Here is a 14,937-nt window from a genome sequence, read left to right as displayed (position 1 = left end):
CCCCAGAGGATTGCCTAACGACTAATTACTGTGGTCCCCAGAGAAGGAAGCTGTGGTCTCCCAGATGCACAAATCAAAACACGCTGAAGCGGACAATACAACGAGGATGGGAGCAGATTTATTAGTGGGGCAGCAGTCACAAACATACCAACCAACACACAGACAGAAATACTGGTAATCAAAATAATTTTGCATGTGCTGAGAGAATAAACAGTAAAAATTCATTAAAAATACTAGCCTTCAAAAACTTACTGTTAAGTAAGATGTTAACCACAGATGTTAGGGTACTGCTGACTAGGGACTTGCCATTCATATTGGTGACAACTAAACTTTTCTATTAATCAAATCTTGAATTTTAATTCCTGACATTTAGTCTAAATACTGCCTTTTTGTTTAATGACCTAAAGCCAGGGAATGTGCAATTCATATCAGCCACCACCTCGCAGGGCGTGTGAAATTTCAACACTTTTACTCACTATGAAGAATATCTTACTGTGAAGATCTGGCTACTTTTCAACATGAGGAGGGAGAGCAAGCCTGCCCATGCATGTGTTTTACAGACAAGAAGCCAGAGAGAGAGAGAGTAAATAAAATGACCTCCGCAGTGGGGCGTTTTCCTCGATGTCCTCCAGAGTCTCCAGAGAAGATCGCTGGGAGATCAGCCGGCGTCTGCAGAGAAAACAGAACACAAAACATCACTGCTGATTAGAGGGCACAAGAAAGTCTTCAGAGCTGTTATTCAGTAAAGATCACAAACCACTCCTCACTAGCCAAGCCATACCTCTGGATATTAATAAATTTTGTTCTGTTCTGCTTTTATCTTAATCTGTTTGATTCCACCCAGAAGCAAACTTACTCCATGCAAGCTGCTACAGCAAAGCAGAAGTCGCAGCTTCGCAACAGCTCCTCCTCAGTTTGTGCTCCCCTTCCTTCAAGGGTTTAACACCCATCTAACACAGTCCCACGTGCTGCAGTACAGCTGGCAATGCTACAAGTACAGAGCTTTGACAAAATAATGCAGACATAGATCCACAGAGACTGCCTGTCCTTCACACTGTCACAGGGGACACTTCTCTTTGCCCCTTGCACTCTCTACCAAGCAAGTGCCACTTTCTCTATTTTCTCTATTATGTCCATCTCATTGCTCTTGTGAGGAGTGTCTGAAGTGAGACGAAAGATGATAGTGCCAGCAACACTGGTTATAAACCAGCAGTTTAAACAAGCTCTGACCATCCCCATGAGCAGCACAGGTGAGCTAAGCTCTGTTTTAAACCATTTTCCTATGTCTGAGTCACATCCTTCCTCCACCTTCAAAGAAATAATTATGGAAATCTTAGCATTACAGGTTTTCTAGCTTTTCTAGCAGGCAGGGAAGATGCCCCAGTACAGGCTTTGTTTTAGCAGCCATTGCTGCTGCACAACCTCCAAACACCCCGAAAGCAGCACAAAACAACAAGGACTGCACCCAACCCTCCAAAAAACCACTGTAAATATCACAAATGAATGTGTAAGACACAGCCCACCCACAGGCACATAAAGAGAAATTAATCTGGCAATCATTGAAACTATTCTGTCGTCGATGGGCGTCAGAACAGCTGCAACAGCCAGCAGAGCTGTGGCACAGTGCCCCAGCACCCGGCTGGCAGGAGCTTTGCCAGAATCCATCGATCCCCAGGGCCATGGCTGAGGCATGGAGCACCTTGCCAGTCACTTCATGAGAATGAATGATAAAAGTCTTCAAAGGCTATCATTATTTCTTGCCCAATTCCCACTGAGCTGCCTTACTCCCTTGATCTGCAAGCAAGAATGGCATGAGCACTCCCTATATGCTTGGAAAGGTGCTCATTAATTTATTTCTGGGCTGTATTTTCACAATAAATTACTTTCTCTGTTGCCAGTATAAACAGTTTCTAATCCTTCCTGCAATTCCCTTGCCCCTCCAGTTGTGCTGCTACAACTGTTCCTGCAGCCGTGCTGCAAATCTGATTACCAAAATGTTTTTCAGTTCAAAATAACCCCGAGGTTCAGTGATTCCATTTGTTATTAATTCAAACACCAAATTTCTATCACTAACCCACGGACAATGAATTTCAGGACAATTTGAATGTGCATGCAGCTTCTTCTGTCCTTAGAAAATCATAGAAAACCCCTCAAACAATTTATAGATCAACTAAGTGTGAAGCACAATCCTCTAAGGAAAAATATGCAAACCTAAATCCCCTAAGGCTTTGTCTAAACTAGGATTTTAGAAGATCTGGTGTAAGATAGGCTATATCTTCAAAATGTTAAAAAAAAGTCTGCATTTCAGGATATGCTGACATAGACAAGGGAGACCAAACACCTGTCTCCTGCACCCATGGGTGCTCCCACAGCTCTATCCATAATCAGAGAGGACACAGGAATACTCTTATTGGGAGAAATTCAGACCAGGAGGAGTTCTTCCTCCTTTTTCAGTTTCACTGATCCATAAGCAAAAGCTGGAAGTTTCAACTACCAGCACCACTGGTAGATGATGTGGCAGATGATAGCAGCTGGCTTTTTAATATCTCTTTATACATCATTAGCTTAGTAACACAAAAAAATGGCATGCTCCCATCTTGTGGTATTACAACACCAAAAGCATACTTGGCATGTTGTTAGTCAAAGAGAGATAAACAACGGCACAACCTTGCCACCTTCTTCATATTAAATGTATCAAATTAGTCACGCTGTATTTCCTGTAGATGCCAGGTGCATGTACAGCACCAGGTGCATATTCCAGCTGCCACTGAAGCCTTTTTCCAAGAGCCTCCTTGCCCAAAGTTACGCACCATCCTCAACTTCACTGCCGGCAGTGTGTCAGACAGGGGTTTGAAGACCCTACATTTGCATCTGTCATTAAGGCAGGAACACACACAATTGCATTTCACCAGCTGCTCATCCAGTTGCCTGCTGGAGTCCTCTGGCTTCCCTCGCTGGTCTCAACTTCTTAAACCCAGCATCAGGGATGCTGTCTCCTGATTTCTGCTTGCTAAGCTCGGATGCAACATAGGCTGGATGGGAATCACTGCCACCCCTCTCAGCATGAAAGATCTCACACCGATTTTCACCAGCACTGACTTTGCAGGGTTTTGGGACCTTACATGGCAAGTGAGTTGGCACAAAGGAGTGGGGGAAGCTCTTTGTTCACTCAAACTTGGGAGAGGAGCACTGATACCTGAGCTCTCAACCAGGGAATAATACAAGCATAACTCTGGATAAGTCCATCCAGGAAGAAAACACACATAAAATGTGCTAGCACAGGAAGCAGTGAGAGCAAGGATATGCAGCCCAGCCCCCAGCCCAGCTGAAAACTGCCACATCTTCCACCTCTCCCCAGAATTATTAGTTTTAATCACTTCAGCTCCCAGCACTGTCAAAGGAGCACCAGAGAGGAGGATTTGGAACAACTCTGTTGGAATCAGTTTATACTGTCCAGGAATCACATCCTCTTTTCACTGAGAAAGCTCAGCCGCAATGAAGGATGTGTAATTATTCCACTTCATCTTAAATCTTTATTTCAAGGCCTAATTAAGATGACCTAAATACCAGTATTTTATAAGCTTCCCACAGCTGGATATTATACTAGAAATGCCAACTAATGAACCTACCTGCTGTGAACAAAGTCACATCCTGTGCCACACACATGGGACAAAAAATAATTTTGGAAAAGTAAAGCTTTTGAAAGGATCTTCCAGGGAATACAAGAAAAATCAGTTTTTCACTGACTTCATTAAGAATTAATCACCTCAACTAGTGTTTAGTATTTAAATTAATTATCTTTCTCTCTTCAGGCAAGCAGCCAGGGTTTGTCTATGCAACTCCTAAAAGGGTTATTTTTCAAAAATTGATTAGCATGCTATAGCAGCTGGTATATGTAGACACTTGCACTGAAATAACCCAAACTGTTTTATATCACACATCACCATCATTCTGATGTAAAGCTCTGTTGATACCTATTTTGTATTTAAAAATGCCTTATTTCAATAATAATTATGGGAAAATTGTTCTATTGTGGAGGAAGAATATATGCAGAACAAAACAAAACAGCACTATGTGACTCACACAGGATTCAGGCTTTGGGATAAATCTCTAAGCAGATACAATTTCAATATAAAATGCTTTAAAACTTTTGTAGAGTAAATGTCAGTCAACTAACACACAAAAATGCAATTACCCTTAATAACCAAATTAAAGATGTTTTAACAAAAAGGTTAATTTCTGCTAGCCCACAGAAAGCCTTAAAAAATTTCTTCTAGTTTAATCACCACATTCTAGGTATACCAAACACACTCCCCACAGCCAATGCACACAGAAAAAGACAGTTCAGCACTGGAAGATGATGACCTCCTTGCTCTAATGTCAGCCCCTGTAGGATGATGGTCACAGTCTCATGCAACTTACAGACTTGTTTTGTTTAAAAACCATGTAATATCACTTTCCCTTAAACACCTACCCAAAATATTTTTTGTCTATTTCCTTGCTGTTAGTTCCCTGTGCATGTGCCCAGAAATAACAAATACCCTGCAATCAAATTGCAAGTGCAGACCAAAGAAAGAAACTAAAGAGACATTTGATGCCATGGTATTTTAAATGGCTGTCTTATAAGATACTCATGAACCTGCTTACATACTGGATTTATCTTTGACCAGCTGTCTGAATCTCTGTGGAAGTTTCTTAAAAGCTAAAATGTTGTCTTCATTTCCCCTCTCTGAAATCAGATTAATACATGGCTCAGTTGCAAAAATGAAATAAAATACAAGGGCAAAAAAAAAGGAAACTAAATATAAGGAAAAATGAAATAGGGCAGGTCTGTAACCAAAACAACAAATAGCCAAAGCAAGTAGACTGCAAATATATTCACCATAACCACCCCATCAATCAGTGAAATATTATCTTTGCTCTCAGCTGCTACAAAATACTCAGCTCAGTTATGTTAAACATACAAAATCTTAAGCCACATAGACAGGAGGTGATAAAAAAAAAAAAGGAGGAGCTGCAATCAGAACACTGGTAAATTCATCCAGGAAGGAAGGAAGGAAGGAAGCCAATGATAATCCGAGAGATAAGGAAAAATAAATCCATGTGTAATGACTTTCTAGCACAGCTACAAAATGAGGAAGAAAAAGCTGCATTTTAAATACAACTAATTTCTGTGAAAGTTTGGGGTATAATCTTCCCTCTGCTTCTATTAGGATTGGAAACCTGTAACAGCTGAAGCCAGCAGCGTGAGTGCTGCTGTCTCCCAGAACAAAAGTCACCCCTTCAGGACAAGCTTCTTCACTCTGTCTGGAACAACTGCATCCCTTCAGAGATGCAGTGACATGGGACACTCAAGTGCCAACCATCTGAACACCTGCTGGCTGCACTAACACTGATGAGAGAATCTCGGAGAACAAAGACATTTCCAGAGCTGAAGACTGTTGGCAGTTCCCATGTCCACTGGGCTACCTCCTCCCTTCAGGTGGCAAGGAAAAATGGGCAAGAATCATGGGGCAGAAACCTCCGGGCTATTACCTTCAGATCAGAGCTGTATTTATAGTTATGTGGCTTGGAAGCATCAGAAAAGCAGAAGGCTGCTTGCTTGACACTTTCAAAATGTTGGATTTTTTATTTCCACTGTGCTTTCATCACAAAAGATGTATCCTATACACAGAAACACTACCCTGGATACGTGCAGAAGGGGAGTGGAAAGAAAGTAACCATAAAACTTACAGTGATTGGGAATGAGATCAGGATACCTGCAAGGATACCTCAGGGTCTGCCTAGAGGTGTAAGTGAAGGGTCTCCCCTGCATCCATCCACCCTCTGAAAGGTGCCAGCTCCAGACTCAGAGGTCTTGCTCAAAAGCCAACCTGTCCTTTGCAAGCACTCCCTGAGGAGCTACCAAAACATACTCTGGGACTTGCAGTTCCCATAGGTCAATCCAGGCAGAGCATCACTTTGATCCTCTATGGGAACAGCAACACTAGGGTTTTTTGTTTTTTTTTTTTCCAGTTGGGCTTCATATTGCTCCTTCCAGCACCAAAATGGCTTGAATAGTAAAATGAAGCAAGAAGAATATTCAGTGAGATATAAGATTAGTCTTCCATGTAGTAGAATGAAAAAACCCCACTAAAAGTAAATAAATAAATATATACATATGTGTATATGTGTATTATATATTACAATATTATGGCTACAAATCTATCTTGCAGACTAGTCTGAGTTTTGAGTAAGTTACCTTTTGCCATTCTCTTCCCTAACTCCTTTGGAGTTGGATTTGAGTATGAACAGAAGTGCAGCTGCTGGTTCTCCCCTTGCTCTGGGGCCAGGGGAGTAGGTATAAGCAAAGCTGCCAGATACAGGCCATGCCCTGTCCCCAGCAGCTCCAGCCCCTTTGTCCCTCCAGGAAAACTTCAATGCCACTTCTCTCCAACTCCTCCTCAGCTGGCTGGCTGAACGCCTCTGCCCAAACTCCCAGGCTAAGCTGCGACAATTAATACACTCTTCTGAAATATTATACAAGACATCAGCTGTGAACGAATCCCCATTCACTTCCTGACCCCTGACTCCATGCCCCAGCATGAACCCAGATGAAAGACCCGCTAATGAGTCACCTCTCACCCTCCCTCTGAAGTTTTTACTGGGATTCTTATGTCCCAGCTCATTTTCTTCCTATCTTTTGCCAATATTACAGGAAGACAAACACAGGAAAAACAAACCCTGAGACTATTGAAAATTATTAAGGGAAATAGAATTTCCAGGAGCTACCCAAAGCGATATAAAGCCGTTTTTAATTGTGTGCTATCATAATTACACAGCAGAGCCATTATCTGCAAAGAACATCAAACTCCATTTAGGACTTCCACACTGTGCAGTGTATTGTCTAGGCTGCCCACAATGGGAGTTAAAAGCATCTGGCACATGCTGAAAATGGGTTATTTTGTTAATTCAGCAGCCCAGCCCAAACACAGAGAACATACCAAGAGCCCTCCATTTAGCTGTCACCTATGTGCAGGCAGGATGCCAACACAGTCCAAGACCACAGCTTTCTGCAGAGGGCTGTGAAGAAAGTCTTTGAAGCAGAGATCCTGAGCTAGCAGGACTCTCAACAATCTGCTTTCTTGGGATATGTACTGCAAGGAGACAGACCTTCAAATCTAGGGATAACTAGGGGAACAATGCCATACCAAATGTCTCCACAATCTCCATCAAGCTTTGGGGCATTAGCAGGAAGATGGACAGAAACAAAGAGAAGACAGGAGAACTATGGCATGAACATGGCTCCATGCTACACACTCCTCCTAAACTAGGGGTACCCCCTGCACTCAATATTTCACCTATATTGTCATCCAACTCCTTCTCCAAGCTTCATCCTCCCACAATATCCAGGGCAGAAGCTCTGAAATACACAATATTTGAACTGCTGCCTCCTGACCTGTTTGCATGTCACATCTCAACATGGAGAACACTTACACTGCTATCCCAGAGGTAGGGTGTAACTAAGAATTAAGTAAGAATGAGGAAAGAATTTAAGAAAGAATGAAGAAAATAAACACAATGATACCGAAGTATCCCACTGACCTTTTACAATGCAACACAATGCTCTGTTCACAAATTATAATGTAGCTTTACACACATGATCCTTCAAATAGCACACAAAATTCTAACACAGCCCAGTGCCCCAGAGGGATCATCTGGGTCTGGTTAAATCAAATATAAAATCAAGATTACCAGCACTCCAGAGAGATAAGGAACTTTCACTACAAGTGCTACTAGCAAGCTGTTCACTGACAAAGCATTTATATAGTGCAAATGTGTACATACAACTGTGTAGAAAAACAGAAGGTATGGTAGAACAGGAGTTTTGAGCTTTTGGGTCTTTTTAGCATCATGCACAATTCAGCTTGACACACTATCAGTCTTTTTAGAAGACACGGCTTCAATAAATCTCTAGTGAAGGAAAAAGGTTCCCAGGGTTTAGTCTAGGGATAACAGAAGAGCAATCACCACATGTTGTTAATCCTGGGGAACATTTAATTTTCACCTTCCCCAGTAGGATTCCCAATCTCCAAAGATGTATCTTGTTCGAAACCTAGCATCATAGTTTAGTGCTGGATTTGGCAGTGCTTGTTAATGGTTGGACACAATGAACTGAAGGGTCAAATGATTCCATGATTCAATGATGCTATCTTCCCTCTGCAGGCAGCTGCCTCTGCACCCAGTCCCCATACCGTTGGCTCTGCCCAAGCCATAATGAGGAGCTACAGCCACAATTCGGTAAGATTCATTTAGAGACAGCACAGCTCTCACAGATGCTGAAGTGCCAAAAATCTACATCCTGTTACCTTTAACCAATGATTTAGATTCACTGTCTTCACTTTACTGACTCTGCAGCAGTGTGATAGCTTTCAGAAGGCTTCTGTGCAGTGATTTATTCTGAGTATGCTTGAACACTGCCACAGGTATAGTTTTTCCAAACCACCATTACCTCATAACCTAACACACATTATCACGGTAAGACATCAATGGGCATCAGCTTAATTAGAGACACTCAAAACTAGGAAAGAAGCAAACAATAAGATTAATCATCTGACCTTATGAAAACAAGGATGCTTGCCAAAGTAGATACAATAGCCCAGCAAAGAACATACAAACTGTCCATCTTTATGTCCTTTTGTTGCAGTCAAACCCACACCCTAATAGCCTTCATTGGATTAACATGAATCTAGCAGATTCTTCGTATATCATTTACCCCGGACAAAACTCTGTGCATTGTGAAACAATGACTGTTTAGTTCTGTTCAAAAGTAGTGTTTCCCCTTAAACATCACATCCCAGGGAAATTAAGCATCAACATTTAAGCCAAGTATCTGAGAAAACCACACACTGCCAGAGTGTGTGCAAGTCTCTAAAGTATCCAATCACAAAATGTTGTATTCCACAACACCCAAAGTCCTGTAATTAATTAATAAACTCACTTGCAAGTCAAAGCTTATGCAGTAGATACCAGAACACATGGAAACATGCACTACTAAGTCATCTACAAAAAATACTTTTTTTCTAGTCTGCATACATAACATGCAATTAAAACTCCAGCCTTTTCCTCTTTCATTTGAGGTGTTTTTTAGGTTACCTACAGCCCAACCTCATATCCCCGTCTTGTTTCCAGACACACATGTGCTATCTGGGAGAACATATTCTGCAATCCCAGATCTTAATATTCTCAGACTTAAAATAGATCTGAGCATACGATTAACTGCACTGCTAAAAAAATATATTCTAGACACTGTGAATTGTCTGGATAGCGTTCTTGACAGAGAAAGAAAAGATCTCTGTGTGAGCAAGGCACAAAGAACAAATGAATAGGAGAAAGCTTATTAGCATGAGGCATCTCAGGCATGAGCTATGAATGCTGGCACAGGTGGTGGCAATCAGCGTTTACTGGTGCGTACTTTGCCTTTAGTTCTGGCTACACTTGCTGCACATACCCTTGGGATCAGGCACTTTTCCCAGCATCTCATTACATACCCAAGAGTAAATGCCCTGCTTTCCCTGGCCATTCATTGCTGAAGACCAAGCCTATGCATATTGTACAGAGATCAGCTATCATATTAGACAGCTTAGACATCTTAACTCTTTGATATCTGTGATAAGGTGAGACAGTCCAGTGCCATAATTTTAAATATTATTACATCTACAGGAATTAATGCTTTGTTGCTTGTAGTTCATGCACAGTCAGTTTCAATGCCAAAGGCCTTTGAGGACAAAAATAAGTATTTACCTAAAATATTGCATCTGCTTATGCTTTACTAAGAAACACATTTGCAATAAAGGAGACAAGTTCCAAAAACAGTACCACAAGATCCATTATTAGGGAAAGGCAGATCCTTACTATCCTGGAGAACTGCTTCAATGTACCAGTGAACTTGTAGACCTCAGTCTTGCAAGGGAAGAGTTTGGCTCTTCCCTGCTTCTCTCACTACGGACAGATCCTGGAGCCACTCAGCATTTTTCACTCTGGGAAAACTAAACATCCTCCTCTTTCCCCCATCCCTGCCACCATGATACATGGGTGGCATGGGCACAGCATCTTCCTGTTACTTGGCCACTGGGTTTCTGCTGGCAGCAGAGGGTTAAATCATGTTCTTTCTCTGTTGAGGTCCTCTCCTTGGCATGGCTTACGACAATTGGCTCATTCCAGTCTGAAGTTACTCTCTCCTGGTACAGAACTCTAATAAAAATTTAAATGTTTTCAATGTTTACTCCATTGTGAACATTTAGTTCTGCAAGGTGAAAGACCAGCTATGGTTTGAACACCATGGTTCAGCCTATCACAGGTGCACAAAGATGTGGTTTAAAAGGTGACATTTAAGAGTTTGGATCTCCACAAGGAACCCTCGCTTCCCCCTACTTCCAGTAAGGAAGTATTGCAGGAATTCTCATAACACTGGTACCATTTGGTTGTGTAGCTGTACCATTGCTCTCTTTTAAGGTATGGTGAGTACAGTCGTGTCCAATATTTAGAGAAGCTGGCCCAGACGCTTCTCCACCTGTTTTCACAACAGAAAGTAGCCAGCAGTCACCTTAATGAACGCTTCATTGACTTAGCAAATGTAGCCTAGATCTGCAGGCTGGGGAACTGCCTTTCCCGGGATCAATATGCCCCCAAGAGCACACATGGCAACTGGCAGAGGCCAGGGGCTAGGAAGCACCTCCCCAGCTCTCTGCTGAAAACAGCCCCTTTCCAGGGCACCACCTCCCTCACTCAGGGAGCACATGTTGCTCTGCCACCCCACAAACAGCTGGACATGCAGACTTGAAAGGTTCCCAAATCTATGGCCTTTTATTTTCTTATATTCCCCACATACTGTCACAGTGCTGGGTTATAAAACATAATCTGACCAATCTCCTGCTTCGTAAATTGTGTAATTATTGGAGAACGGAATTTTTGTGGGTGTCAACAAGTTGGCTGGCTAGAAAATACTCAGCAATGAGATATCAGTTTTCAATCAGATTTTGGGGAGAGAAAACCCACAAAAAGCTACACGAAATTTGGACAATGCCCCTAACAACATGCTTTAACTTTTGGTCAGCTCTGGTCAGGCAGTTGGATTAGATGATCCTTGCAGGTCCCTTCCAACTGCAATATTTTATTCTATTTTATTCTAAAAGCAGATTCATTAACACATCAAAAGTGAGGAAAATTGCCAGAGCACTCTATTAGACTGAGTCTACTGATACTCTGTATTATCAGAATGATAAAATAGCATCTCATAGTGACAAAGCTGGCCAACAACAGTTTAGGGGACTTATATCAGAATGCAACACAAATCTAACTTTTTCTGTATTTCTCTGTCTTGGTTTCCTCATGCTGTGCCAGAAGGATCAGAGGCAGCAGCTCTGGTAGATGTAAGAGCAGGCAGCTCTTAGAGCACCAACTGCTATACCAAATAACCTCAGTGATGATTCCAGACTTGTTCAGTGTCTCAACAGCACACCCAAAAGATATGTTGCATTCATATTATGCAGTGAGAAAGGGTAGAGGTTGGCTGACCAACCCAAACCTTCACAGTGATCCACTTCAAATGCATATTAAGCCCTCAGTTTGATCTAGTCTATAGTGCATCTAAGCAAATAAATAGATAAAGCAATCGTTAAAGCAAAATAACCAACAATTAACTGCAGTTGCAAACCCGCCTCCTGGTAGAGATGATTGAGAATGGGGTCACACCCTGACCTTACAGGAAGTCTGCAGGACCTGAGTTACCAAGCTCTTCCCATCACAAACAACACAACATTAAGCCACGGTGAGTTTATATAACCTGAACATTACTTCAGACATCGATACACAAAGGAGGTGGGCACAAAAAGTCTAAAAATTACTATAAAGTCCCAGGACAGGCAGTTTGATAGAGCATCTCCCTCCTCCTCTTCTGAGGCAAGGATGGCTTCCATAATCCCACATTTGATGGAGGACCTCCCCTTGCCAATAGCTTTACTGAAAAAGCATTAAGAAGGGCATAAAGCACCATTCAACATTATCAAATCTTCCCAGCAGTCAAAGCTGGCTGCCTGAGGTCTCTGTCTCCAAATATCTGGAAAGCATAGGAGCAAATCACAGCACCAGACCTGAAAAACACCTGGCATGGGACCCTGAGCTGATGTGGTGGCTGATTCTCCCAATGCTGATGTGTGGTCTGCTGATTTAGTCTGAAATGACTCTGAGTGATTTCCAGGGTCTGGAAGAGTAGTATTGTGGTTATAACTGTAGCCATGCTAAGTACAACCTTAGGCAGACCTTGGGATGGCAAATGCCATGACTGTAGATGCAAAACATATTTAATTCTTCTTTAGTGGAGACCCTTTTTTTGTGTGGTTTTTTTTCCTGTTGGTGTTTCATTTCTTCATATACGTGCACTTTTTAAATGGCTTTAAGAAGAAAAACCACTAAGCCAATGCAGAAATGGATATATTTGATTTTAAAGGCTCTGCCTGTCTCCTGGAACAAATCAATCACATTACCATTTCCCTGGGGTGAACAGGCATACGGATAGAACCTATGCGGATATAAGACTTAGTTTTTCTGGTCTCCCCCTTCCTTTCTCTTCTCAAAATCTCTGCACTTCCACCAGCAGCCTTTAGAGACAAAGGGTCTGTGACTTTTTTTCAGAGTTACATTACTGCCTAGTCCTCCCTCAGTCAGAGGACTTTTCTTGATAACATAAAACAAGGCACTTTGTCATCTGGCTCAGTAGCAATTTTAAAGCTCTGCAATGAATTGCAATGAATTTGCAGCTCATTAGCAATGAATTAAGTTGATGAAAGGTCACAAAGAACCAAGGACAATTTCTACAAAGCATCTCCAGGCAGTTTTTCCAGACCATCAGCTCTCTTTTGCTAACCCGGGAACACATCTCACACTCTTTAGAAAGCCAACTGTCTGTTTCTCCATAAAAAAAATCTCAAAGTATTGCCTAATGAAACACACAAAGAATCCTTCTCATGCTATAGGAACACATTTCAGGATTCTGCTCACATGTTTTTCACTCAGGCATGCTTTGATGTAATAGCAGGGGAGAGAAATTTTGAAGGATTTACAGATTAATCAGCCAGAGCATGGATGTAGGTTAGGACTATGAGAACCATGCTCCTCTGGGATATTATCTGCAGCTCAACTTACCCAAGATGAAATGAAACATGCTTTGGGAATGCAAATGAATTAGGATGTCACAAAAGTAATTCAATTTGCAGCAGTGGGGTTTTAAATTTCGTTAGTTACTTACAAGATCTTTATTTAACTGTAAGCCTGGTACAATACTTACTATGATTTCCGATTTGAAATTAATTTTACTGCTATTTTAAAAATCAGGCCTGATAACTACTAACAAATTTTCAGGTAGTGTCTCTATTCTATGTATGTATATCTCTATGCCACTGCACACTTAGGGATGCTCTGTAACAGATCTGCACAACAGTGGGATCTCTCACTCACAAAAAAAAAAGGGTGAGACTTTCATTCATTTCACCACTGTGGAAGAGGTGAGTGGAACAAGACAGCTAATTAGTCATTCTCCATTTCAATCCTCGATAACCACAAAGAGAGCTTGTTTTTTTACTGCAGGCATTGTCTTACATCAAACAATTTGTAGATAAGAAAAACCAGTCCTCTTCCTGAAGGCACATAAGCAAGTATTTTGATAGAAGAGATGAAACAGCATTAGAAATTAACTGTAACACTTCTTTCCTTCCCTAGCCACCAGAGTATGTCCATTAGGACACATTGCTAATACACAACTGTATTATCTAGACTGACAAATTTTGCGAAGTCTGCTGTTTTGGTACTACAGAGCACAAGCCATTAATAGCTGACTGCCTCATTCAAATGAAACAAGACAATTATCAGCTGTAACTTACACAATTAATAACACTGCTGCCAGCATTTTCAGCAGAGATTTGATTCTTTTATAGCTCATTTGAAGTCTTTAGGGAACGTGTTATTAGTACATCTGTCCTGCTGTAAACATAATTATCATGCAAAATTCCATTTATCATGCTGATCAGGAAGCACTTTCTATCAGCCTTTCAGCCTAGGAACACTGGTAAACAGGCAAGGGAATTTGATTGCTCCAGCCAAGCCGGAGTGTGCTCACTGCCGAGACCACTGCCCTTTCCAGATGAGCCTGTTGCAATTTTCTGAATAAGCACGGGACTTGTGCTGACCTCTGACTTTGGGGTACATCCTACTGGACACTGCTTGTTTGTACCATTAGCTGATTTTATGTTCTCCTGTAATTCCTTGCTCCTCTCTAAGACCACACCTGTAGGTGGTTCAGGCTTCTGGAGCTGCTGCACAGGGAGCAGGCAGGAACTGGATTCACCATGATCATGGCTCTTAATCAGGAACATAAATCAAGTCCATGTCACAGACAATAGGCAACATCTGCTTCAACAGAGCATCACTTTTAATATACAAAACTAGGCTGGGGCCAGGTGTAAACAGACATCAGTTAAACAGATGTCAACAAACATGGTGCTGAATTTCAGCTACAATGGGTATGAGGTTTTAAAAAGTGAATACCATTAAGACTTATCAAATTCTGATACCTTACATGCAGAACAGCCCACAACTGCAGGCTTGATGTGCAGAGAAACTGTCTTCATGGATAACTTGACCCTCAGAGACTGCAGAACATCCTGACATCAAAGTAAGATTAAGCAAAGTAAAGGTCAGCCCCTGAACAGACCTCCTGCAAACTACAGCTCCAAATTGGTTTAAAACAGCCTCATTTATACTAATAAGCTGATGCTGTGACCAAAAGGCACTATGCTGCTTCAGCCATCTACAACCCCCTGCATCACACCAGCAGAGGGTCTCCTGCAGCCAGCCAGGTAAGGGAAGCACACAAATGATTAGTGATCAGCTTCCACTGGGTTC

At 41.8% G+C, this 14,937-nt stretch overlaps 1 protein-coding gene across 1 annotated transcript in view; it reads right to left on the bottom strand.

Moving 5' to 3' along the window:
- CABLES1 (Cdk5 and Abl enzyme substrate 1) overlaps positions 1-14,937 on the bottom strand; it is a 70,582-nt gene that overhangs the window by 36,308 nt on the left and 19,337 nt on the right. The window contains exon 2 of the mRNA XM_088173951.1: positions 598-669. Within this exon, the coding sequence (XP_088030077.1) occupies positions 598-669 (72 nt within the window). The remainder of the gene's footprint in view (positions 1-597; positions 670-14,937) is intronic.

This window comes from Sturnus vulgaris, chromosome 1 (assembly GCF_052056855.1).
Source record: "Sturnus vulgaris isolate bStuVul1 chromosome 1, bStuVul1.hap1, whole genome shotgun sequence".
Taxonomy (NCBI): domain Eukaryota; kingdom Metazoa; phylum Chordata; class Aves; order Passeriformes; family Sturnidae; genus Sturnus; species Sturnus vulgaris.
Note: the sequence above shows the minus strand (reverse complement) of the source record. Positions and strands in the feature narration are given on the sequence as shown.